The sequence below is a fragment of the Aspergillus pseudonomiae genome (genome assembly GCF_009193645.1).
Source record: "Aspergillus pseudonomiae strain CBS 119388 unplaced genomic scaffold BDV37scaffold_14, whole genome shotgun sequence".
In the NCBI taxonomy this organism is placed as follows: domain Eukaryota; kingdom Fungi; phylum Ascomycota; class Eurotiomycetes; order Eurotiales; family Aspergillaceae; genus Aspergillus; species Aspergillus pseudonomiae.
Genome location: NW_022476006.1, coordinates 33,868 through 44,288, shown reverse-complemented (window position 1 = coordinate 44,288; position 10,421 = coordinate 33,868). Strand labels below are relative to the sequence as shown.

General features: G+C 50.4%; 2 protein-coding genes across 2 annotated transcripts; one reads left to right on the top strand and one right to left on the bottom strand.

Moving 5' to 3' along the window:
- Positions 1-822: 822 nt before the first annotated feature.
- Positions 823-3,412, top strand: BDV37DRAFT_45800 (uncharacterized protein). The gene is made up of 3 exons (XM_032090696.1): positions 823-1,943; positions 1,990-3,256; positions 3,322-3,412. Exons 1-2 carry the CDS (start codon positions 999-1,001, stop codon positions 3,088-3,090), a joined length of 2,046 nt encoding a protein of 681 aa, XP_031944124.1. The 5' UTR covers positions 823-998; the 3' UTR covers positions 3,091-3,256; positions 3,322-3,412.
- Positions 3,413-5,271: 1,859 nt separating this feature from the next.
- pld2 (putative phospholipase D (PLD)) lies at positions 5,272-9,537 on the bottom strand. Its single transcript, XM_032090695.1, has 5 exons — positions 9,226-9,537; positions 8,796-9,168; positions 8,594-8,737; positions 6,069-8,521; positions 5,272-6,018 (listed from the first exon to the last, which is right to left on the bottom strand). The coding sequence occupies exons 1-5, from the start codon at positions 9,442-9,444 to the stop codon at positions 5,332-5,334; spliced, it is 3,876 nt and encodes a 1,291-aa protein (XP_031944123.1). The 5' UTR covers positions 9,445-9,537; the 3' UTR covers positions 5,272-5,331.
- Positions 9,538-10,421: the final 884 nt, after the last annotated feature.

Here is a 10,421-nt window from a genome sequence, read left to right as displayed (position 1 = left end):
TTTTTTTTTTTTTTTTTTTTTTTTCCCTCTTGCCTTGCTTACTTCTGCCAGTTTTACATACTTGCCTTGTTTGTTCCCACAAAAATAATAGTAAGCGAATTTGTTAAACGTTAACGGTTACACTTGTGTGACACTTAAATTCTTAGTCAATGGAATGATCTGAGGCCGATCGTGGGAGATCTCCCTTATGCCCTCGAATCCTTTCATAAATTCATAACCACTGTGCACGTCCCCCTGACCACCATGGTTCATTCTTATGCGTCCTTGGCTGGTTCCTCATTTATAGAGATCGTCAGCACTATTGCATCTAGTCTAGTGACTTTTGGTCGACATTCAAATAGGCCACCCGCCCCCCTTCATTTGCTGGAATCTTAATTCCTGAATAATCCAAATTACTGGTATCCCTTCATGGTCAGGTGATTAGAGTCACATGATGCGATGAGTCTCCTAGTCCAAATCCGAAATGAGAAGATGCAACTCTGCTATACTAGAGTAGTACCTAGACACGACGTCTACTTCATGGCACGGCAGTCCTCGGGTTCTCTATGGCGCATGCACATTGCTCTTATTTCGCCCGGGGGAGAGGATATTAGTACTTTCGTTGTTCTTAAAAATTTTCTTATACTTGCTGGGCGATCCTTCTAGACACAATATATATATATCAAATCCATTTCTTCAACAAACGCATTATACCAGGTTTGGACGGAGTAACGTGATGAATAATAATATGATGCCACAGGTAGGTACCTAAGGACTTGAAAATGCCCTATCATCTCCCACCGTTTGTTTTCTTATCGATAAGTTGAGTTCGTTCTCTTCCCATATCAAATCTTCGTTGTCAGGGGAAGGGATGACATCATATGGTCCGTGCATAATCTGTGTATCAAACTGTCCCGCGCTTACGCACTCACTCCGGTCGATCTAGACTCCTGAGTCCTATTCTTCCTCCCTCCCTCCACATCCCACTATCGCATTGCATTGGTGCTATTTCAACTATCATGGCCGAGGAAGAAGACCCTATCATCCAGGCCTTGCCTCCGGCCACTGACTACCTCACTTACCTGACCTTGTTGGAGTACCAATTGACCCCCACTCGCTTGCCCATTCTCCACAAGCTCTTGCAGGATGAGGTCCTGACAACCAATATTGGCTGGGATCTGGTTCAGCTTCTGTTGCCCATGCTTCCTCAGTCAATCGAGTGTCTTCAGGATATCGCCCGCTTGGGTAATCCTCGAGAGGTCATCCTGAGGGTGTCCGAAGCCCTGATGCAACTGCAACCTGAGGACGAGGACGAAGACGAGGATGAAGAGAACGAGACAGCAGAGCCCTCTGCTACTGATGATACAGAATTCGCCGATGCGGAACAAAAAGATGCGACCGAAAGAGATGCCGCGAAGTCGAATATACAGAATACCCTCCCACGACATGTCATCAAGTTCAATTCTCTTGTTGCCATGCTATCCGTTCTTCATTCCCGCATCCAGACGAAATCCCCGAGCCGCTTTTTCGCAACCTCTCTACAAGCTGTACTGGAAGCGTATACTCTGATGCCGACGAACGAGACAACCATTGCCCTTCTGGAGTTTTTCAGAGACGTGTCTCCCTCCAAGCGGCCTGCACCACCACCCCGTGCTGCAAGCGAGTCCAGCATACTGCGAGTGTCCGAAGCTTCTGCGCCGGACCCAGAAGCAGAGGTCCAATCGCCGAACCCGAGTAACAACGAGCCGGCGCTCATCAAGAGATTCCTGCAATTCGGTCTGATTGAGCTGATAAAATCCTACATACTGAGTTTTTCGGGGCCTATGGATCCAGGAATGTCTTGGACAGTTCGTTTGCAAGAGAAACTCCAGCCAAGGCATCTGGCGGGCCAAGTGTCAGAGACGGAAGTATTTGCCAATAACAAAGACCTACGGGAGAGGGACATGATTTTGGGGAAAATAACGGTAGGTCCACTCTATGTGCCAATGGATGCAGTGTCTGACTTTGTAGGCTCTTTCTCGAGACTTCGGGCTGGACGACACGCAGCTTCTCGCAGTCGTCTCGCAGCCGCCGGACAAACATCCCCAGCCACTGGACTTCGATGAACCACCTAGGAACGTGGAAGAGATTCCGCTTGAAAGGCACGGTGCTCTACTTCTTTTGGCTGCCCGAGCTGCGATGGCCGAACTATTCTCGTCGGGCCAGGTCACTCCGATTGCCGTCTTCCCTGAGCTGGCTCAGATATTTGACAACTTTGTTGGTGGGCACGATAAGCCGGACGAAATTGCCTTTGGGCAACCTCAGGCACTATTGGACTCTCTTCTGACACTGACCGTCTTTTCTATGCAACGCTCAGTCGGAGAGCCATCCAACGAAATAGAGTTCCGACGCTTCATCTTGTCTCTAACTGCTTGCACAACGCGACAAAGTTACAACTCCATTAGGCGGATCCCTGGAACCATTCTCCATAGCCACCCGTCTCACATTGTCCGCTTCAAGACGATCCGTCAGGTTCTTGAGGATGATCGTTTCCAACTGATCAGGGACAGTGCTATAGGGTGGCTGAAAGATGAAATTCTTGACGCCAACAAAAAGCTCTCCAGCTCACCGGAGTCCGACACATTTATCAACCCACATTACTTCTCCGTCCTCTTCCCCTTACTCTTTAACTCCTCCGAGCTACTCCTCAATGTCTCGTCCGACATCGTAGCATCATGGATCAAGTTCTCTCAAACCCTCACACCTTCCATCCACGCCGCCCTCAGCCTCTACTACATTCTCCTTTCATCCTCTACCCTGTGTGCTCAACTCCAACTCGAAAAAACCTACATCTACTTCCGCAACCGCTTCCTGGAGCCTCTCAAGTCTCTCCTCCACGCCTTCGAGAGTGACCTCACCCAGAACGGCGGCGATGGAAAGATCGAATCTGCCGTCGGCGAGAACATGTGCCAGGTAGGCATGGCTCGGTCCGTGGGCCTCGTCTCCCATGCTGTAGAACAGGTGGAGAATGCCGTGAGTGATGCGTTCGTTGGCGCCGATGACGAGCTCCAGGAGCCAAGCATGGATGACGTGGCGAGGGTTGACAAGATCCGAAAGGAGACTGCTCCGTAAATAGACGGCATACTTGCATATGATATTTTTGATTTCGTCCCTTGTCTCTGCTGTAAATACATGACCAGGATACAGATGAACTCGTGACTACAAACCAAGACAAGCCTTTTTTCAAACATCTTTTACAGAAGCTGTTGCCAGAACCTCAAATAAAACCTGTGTAAATGTATATCACATCAAGATATTTATTAAAACACTCAACCGTATTGAACCATAAGCTAATGTTAGTAGCGTGGCCACCATTTAACAATACTAAGCCGGGCTCACTGCAAGTCGCAATCTATATATGAACCATCATCTATCCTCCACCCCTCACAGAAAACAGCATCCCTCTTACGGCCTCAAACAACCGACAACTGTGACTAGATCTTTCTCCTACAAGAAAAAAAAAAAGTAAAAAAAAAAAAAAAAGAAAAATGTGGTGATCAAAGACCATTCTATAGTGAACATCCTGGCTACATACATACATATTATTCCACCAGACTTCCCAATCAAAATATCCGGAAAACATATCCTTGCCAACGAAAGAACAACGGGCGGAAACAGATCTCCCACCTCATAATATCTCGATATAAAAGTGGACAACCCCAAGATCCAGGGACCAAGGTAACGCAAACAATCCCTGGACGGGTATCATGACAGAAACCGGGGGATGAACATGCACAACGCGGCCAGTAACAAGCTAGACTAAACTTAGAACCATGGTATCACTGTATCACTACTAACGTACCTTACCATATTTACATACAGAGTATACAGCTCTACAATCTAATCCTACAGTGGAAAGTGAAGAAGTATTGAAATCCCAAAGTATGTATGAAAATTCAAACTATCCCATCGTGACATGACTAAGAATTCCCAGCAACCAAGACGACGACAAGACCACATAAGGAGCGGATGCGAACAGGATAGCGAAGAAAGAGGTAGGTACACAAACAACCAGTCATCCCCTGTCCAACGGGCCCGTTGGTCTTCCTCCCAAGGGTTCGAGATTTTTTTTTGTGGATTTTCTGAGCATGGGTTGAGAGGCCCCTGACGAGTGTCAAGAGTAGGGTAGAACGAAACGCGAGAAGTAAGCCGAGTTGGCCATGTTTGGTCTTGAAGCGTGACAGTTAACGAGTTGGTTGGTGTGGTAGTGGAATTCTTGCTCGGGGGAGGGTTATTGGGGTGCGTTTACATGATAACGCAGCCGCCGCCGGGGGAAGCTTTGGTATGTTAGTTTTTTTTGTCTATTTGATAGAAAGGAGATGATTGGGAGTAGGCATACCCTTGACAATAGCGGTGTTCTTGACGGAGGGAGACATGTTGATTGATTGGGTTTCCTGGAAGGAAGATTGGTTTGGATAGAAGATTTGGTTGTTTGTAGATGAGAGTGGTTGATGAGGAGAAGAAGGAGTGATCTGGAGGATTCGAGGGGCCTTTATATCTCTATCTCCAGGGCTGGTCTGGCCAGTGAAGAGTGCATCCCGAGTCGACTCTGTTGGAGATAGATTGTCGAGATTGGAAGCATTCAGCACCACCAGTTCATGTGGCCAAAAATCGATACAGAGACCCAGAACAAAGAAAGGAGCCAGATTGGAGTTGACAGGTCAATGCTAAATTCGGGATGCAGTGAATGCATTGACTGGCCCACGGCCTCGGGGCGTTCTTGATATTGTTCTTGACGCGGGGGCCAATCACGACGACGGGTTCCCGAGAGTGAATGGGGGGATCGTGGCAAAGGCAAGATGGATCAACATTGCCTTTCTTTCTTCAGTGCAACTCGGTGAATTCGGTGGATTATCTCTGTCCAGTACCATGCTTGCATTGGATGTTTAACGCATCGTATCCAGCGGGCCCAGATCCCCGTATCTCAGTCGGCGGCTTCTCTGTCCCGCGGCACGTGGCCCACATGTGCCGCTGTACAGCGACATACTTTCCTATCTCGGGCCCAGCGAGGGAGACGGAGAAAAGTAGTGGGGATTTCGAGTCAGTGGTTCATACAGGAGGCACAATCCCCGGCCAGGGCGAACTGTCTGGATATTGTTGTTCCAAGAACAATATAGAAAAGATGAAAGAGTCTTGGCAACAAGAAACCAGGTTTGGTAAGCTATCCACAAAAATTAAAAGGTTCAATGAATGAATGAACCAATGCATCAATATCCCAAAAAGAAAATTCAAATTCATTTAGAAACTCATTCAGATAGGACCTCAATGGAAAGAATCCACGCAATATACCAAAAAAAGCTACAGTAGCTAGAATCATGTGTAAAGCGGCTCCGTAATATCGTTCAATGCCAAACCCGACTTCGCAACGTCCTCTTCAATCAAGAACATCAATGGCATCTCCACGAGCGTGCCCTTGACCTTACTGAGCAGTTCCTTGACCTGCCGAACTCCCTCCGGACCACCCGGGAAGTCATCTCGCACAACGTGTCCATACCGATACCGGGCGGGTGGCGCATCCTTTTCTTCGCCATACGCTTGCTTGTCCGCCTTGTTGAAGAAGTACCCATAGAACTCCTTATACGTGGACCAGTTGCGTACGGAGTCATCCGGAACGGAGTGGAACACCTTGCGGAATACCTCAGTGTTCGTGTTCGCCCGGCTGTTCCAGAGGTTATGGAGGGTATCCGCCAATGGGTCTGCCACAAGCCGGCTCTCAGGAGCGTCAAAGTCGAAGTCGTTGGGCACACCAACCGGCTCGGAGTTGGCATCGGGGCGCTGGTAGTCCTGTGGTGGCAGAAGGCCAAGGTGCTTGCGGAACAGCTGGCGACGCAGGGAAGATGCAAACCGGCTAGCTGTCCAGGGCTTGCCATTCATGGTGGACTGCAGAGGAGTATAGTCCTCAATGATAATCGCAATCTCAGAATCGTGATCACCAAGCTGAGACCGGTCGTTCAAGTTGGCAGAACCGCAGACAACCACGCGGTCGTCGGCAATCATGACCTGTGCCTGTTAGTGCATGCATGGGTCCAGGAAGGGTAGAACAAACATACCTTCGAGTGAACGTAGAGCTCCTCAGTTACAAACGCGTCAATCTCGGCCTCAGGAGGGCCATCCCAAGGAACGTTACGGATATCTTCTCCATTAAGCATGTAACACGAGCTGACGCTGTTCCATCGTCCAGAGCCAGTCTTGGTGCCAGGAACCTGGCGAGCACCCTGCTGATACTGCTGGAAAGGAGCCGTGGTATCGAAGGCGCTTCGAGGAGCGGGAGCTCCTGGACCATAGCCACCCTGTCCAACAACATTGACGTCATGCTGTTTGCGAGCATCTTCATAGTCGACACCACTCCTCTGCTCGGCTTGCACGAGCGAACCGCTGACGTTGATTCGGTCGTAGTTACGGAGATTGTAGAACCGGATATACTCCATAGGGTTGTATCCCTCTTTAGCAACCAGCTCCATGATACTGTTTCCCCCACGGTTGATGCAGTTGTACTGGAACTCCATGATAGCCCGGGTGCCGAGAGTAGAGTCATCTGCCAGGTCGCCGGCAAAGCAGGGAACAGAGGGAATCACAACAATCATTTTCCACTTCTCGCCGGCACGTGCAGCCCGTAAAATACGCTCGACGATCGCAGCACCGATCTGGTTCTTGACCGGCTTCTGGGCGTCGCCAGTAGCTGTAATGAAGAACTGATTCTCGATATACACAAAGTGTTCACTGTTCCGGATAATCGCAGAGTACGCATCGGCAATTGAATGTTCGGTAGGTGTGCCATTACTCCACTTAGAACAGCTACGGACAATCTGACAGCACATGTTGCCGCGAGGCTGGGAGGGATGTCCGAATGAGCTCAGACGATCCTGGTACTGATGCACTTGACCAGCCAATTGGCCGCGAAGAACATTCGAGTACTGAGTGAACTCATCTCGGAAACGACGGGGGATGAGCCCCGAACCTCTTTCCCTGTCACCGTGTCCGCGTGTGCCCTCGTAATGGTCATCAATGCCACGTGTCTGAGAGTGCGATGGCTCCTGGGTTGCGGGGGGAGTATAGGCTGCGTACTGTGGCGCTTGACCTTGTGATTGAGCTTGGGCTTGAGAGTGTGCCGGCTCCTGGGTTGGAGGAGGAGGGAAGTATGGTGCTTGGCTTTGTCCCTGAGTAGGTGCCTGAGAATACGACGACCCCTGGGGAGGAGCATAGTACGATGCCTGGCCCTGTCCTTGAGTTGCGTTATGAGAGTGTGACTGCCCCTGGGTCGAGTAGGCTGTATATTGCGGTGGTTGGCCCTGTCCTTGATCGGCAGGCTGAGCGTGCGACTGCTCCTGGGTTGGAGGGGGGCCATAGTACGATGCCTGGTTTTGGCCTGGCGCTTGACCCTGTCCTTGAGTCGCACTTTGAGAGTGTGGCTTCTCCTGGGTCGGGAGAGGAGTGTGGGCTGCGTACTGCGGTGGTTGGTCTTGTCCCGCTTGCTCGTGGGTCGGAGGGGGAGCATAATACGGCGTTTGGCTTTGCCCCTGAGTGGGTGTCTGAGATGGGACAGGGCTCTGAGATGGTGGCGGCCCAGGAGGAGGTGGTGGGAAAGATTGCCCAGTGTAAGTATAGTTCTGGGTGGTACCCGTAGACTGCGAGGAGCTAGAAACAGGCTGCTGGAGAGTAGACGCGGCTTGGTTACTCGCTGTAGAGGCAGTGAAGTAGCTTGAAAGGCCAGGTTGCGGCGAAGTTGCCGATTGCTGGTAGGCTTGGTTACCCGCTGTCTGTGCCTGGGGCTGGGCCGACAGACCCGGCTGTGGCGATGCCGGAGGTTGCTGGTAGCTAGATGCTCCCTGACTGCTAGTACTAGGTCGGGGAGATATACCCTGTTGCTGCTGAGCACCAGGCTGCTGTGGGCGGTTCGACGAGCTGGGCCGACCGTACAATGCGAGCTTGGAGTATCTCGCATCCTTGCGCGAGTTATACTTCGTATCGTAAATAAAGTTCCAACGTTCGACGAAGTGTCGCCGCAAATCCTCCACAACATGGCCGTGCAAGCTCATGGAGATATCAGACCAACCCATGCGGGAGGCTGTCTTTCGGTCAAGCTGGTTCTTCTCCCAATGTGAGACATCCTGGAAGTCGAGAACCCTTGCATTGTTGTAGTCTTGGCCTGGGAACACGCTCTCGTTTACGTCCTCCGGGTGGACATCGGCGAGTGCGTGCTGGTTTGTATCCCAACGGCCAAAACACATATCTAGACCTCCCATGAATGCAATCCTGCCATCGATGACACAGAGCTTTTCGTGGTGCGCCCAGTAAAGAACAACATCGTCGTGCATACCGTAGATGTTTTTGATGGCATCTCCAGACATCTGGACGAGGCTTTTTGCATCCAAGGACAAATTGTGAAGAGACGCAGAGATATCTTGGGCCAAATTTTGACGGTCTGGCAGATGATCGGGATGGCGGAACACGGCAATATTTGGGTGGAGGTCTTCAAGACAGTGCTTGGTATGATGAGACGAGACTAGTATAGTTAGCATGGCTGGAATGACAATGGCCACATAACATCCTGATCGAGGTAGGATGTAGTACATACGAGTTAAAGCCTGGGTGACTTCCTTGTACACGATGATGTTGACCTTCACCCCACGTTGCGCTGCTGACTGCAGCATCCTATCCAATCGGTATTGTTCATTCTTTGTGGGAGGTCGTCTCAGGTAAAGCTCGGGCGACAGCCACCCTTTAAAGATTTGTTAGCCCAAGAGCTTCGTATGATTACCCCGAGGACAGAGGCTTACAGTCCAAGATCCAGATTGATTCTCTTGCGCTCTCTAGCGCCTTTGAAACGGCGTAGAAGTAGGAACATCCGTCCACATACCACTTGACGTCGTTGCCCTGTCGGTCCGGGGCGAAACTGCCGAATCTGTGCTGTGTCTGTGGCTTTACCTGTCCATATTCGGCATACGCCTCTGGGTCGAGCGCGGTTCCTATGCGCTGACCGAGATCGGTTCCGATTTCTGCAACAGCGCCCTGGATCTTACCAAACAGCCCGGAGAGCTTATCCTCTTTGGCTGGCTTGCCCTGAGGCTTATTATTATTATCCTGATACTGGGGCTGAGGGGGGCGGCCGTATGCGTTCTGCGACGAGCTCTGCTCGTTGTAGTTCTGACCCTATTGAACGGTCAGCCCTGCGATACTATTGGAACATCGGCAATGTAACTGGCTTACGCCGTAGTAGTCTTGGTTGGAGCCTTGGGGCTTAGACTGGTAGCCTTGAGGCTGCTGGGGCCTGGGAGCTCCCTGTTGCGAATGATGGGTCTTATAAGTTTCCTTGAGCTTCTTGAAAGTATCTCCAACAAAACCCCTTGTGCTTTCACCTTGACCGCCACGAGTCCCGTCTTGGCCGTAATAGTGGCCGTAGGCCAGCGGGTCCTCTCGGTTGGCCATGACCGTCGCTGACTATCTGCGACTCGAGTGGAATGACACGTAAAAAGGATTGATAGATGCTACACAGCAGGAATGGTAGAAATCCTGCAGAGAGCTGTACAAGAAAGAAAGGGGAGAAAGAGAATGGGGGATCATCAGTATTTAACAAGAAGAAGATGCAACGAGGATCAACTTGACCGTATTTAATTTAGTCCCGCCCATTGCCCCGCCATTCCGAGACACCAGCTGAATGGCTCATTTCTATTAGGCTGCCACTTACGGAGTAGTGTGGGCGGGTGTCACCATCTCCTCTTTGGAATATAGCATGACTATTAAATGGCGCAGTGATATTAACTTATGTAGCTATTCATTGTTTCCGAGAACCTGCTTTCCCCGAAGAGAATCTGGAGCGGTGGCTGTGCATCCCACTGGAATTGAGAGTGCGTACTTTTGTTGAGGGGGAGGGGAACATGTATTCAGTAAACAATACCCCACATCAGACCAGATCTATTTCTGGTCCCGCAGTAAGGCACGTACGCGTACTGTATGGTAAAAGCCATGCACGCCATGATGTCACGTTATGCACTCGGCATGTGGCTGAGCCGTAGGGCTTATGTACCTGCCATGGATCTCATTGATCACTGCCTTCTAGAAATGTGGCTCAGGCTCGTCTCGACACAAATGGGTCTCGTACATTCCCCCCCTTCGTGGATTCGTCTTTTCAGAAAAGGAGACAAGACGGCTTGACCGCAGACTTACTGACTTTCCCGCATCCCCGGTTCAAACTTGTCGACCGGACCCACCAATACACCTCACCGCAAATCCAAGGAAACCCCTCCGATTGCGTGTAGGCAATACAAATGTTGCATGCTGTTCTTTTCTGACTACAACGTGGGGGGCAAGTAGCCTTACTAGACGGAACAGACATAGACGCTTGAATCTTCCTTTACTACCCCGAATGATGCTAGTAACTTTATCTTATCTTGAGTTTATAGTGT

Bases quoted from the DNA above. Each gene is read 5' to 3' on its own strand.
- BDV37DRAFT_45800 (XM_032090696.1), top strand. From the start codon at position 999: ATGGCCGAGGAAGAAGACCCTATCATCCAGGCCTTGCCTCCGGCCACT. The intron at 1,944-1,989 runs GTAGGTCCACTC...CTGACTTTGTAG, and splicing joins TGATTTTGGGGAAAATAACG to GCTCTTTCTCGAGACTTCGG.
- pld2 (XM_032090695.1), bottom strand. From the start codon at position 9,444: ATGGCCAACCGAGAGGACCCGCTGGCCTACGGCCACTATTACGGCCAA. The intron at 9,169-9,225 runs GTAAGCCAGTTA...ACCGTTCAATAG, and splicing joins CCAACCAAGACTACTACGGC to GGTCAGAACTACAACGAGCA. The intron at 8,738-8,795 runs GTAAGCCTCTGT...AAATCTTTAAAG, and splicing joins ATCAATCTGGATCTTGGACT to GGTGGCTGTCGCCCGAGCTT.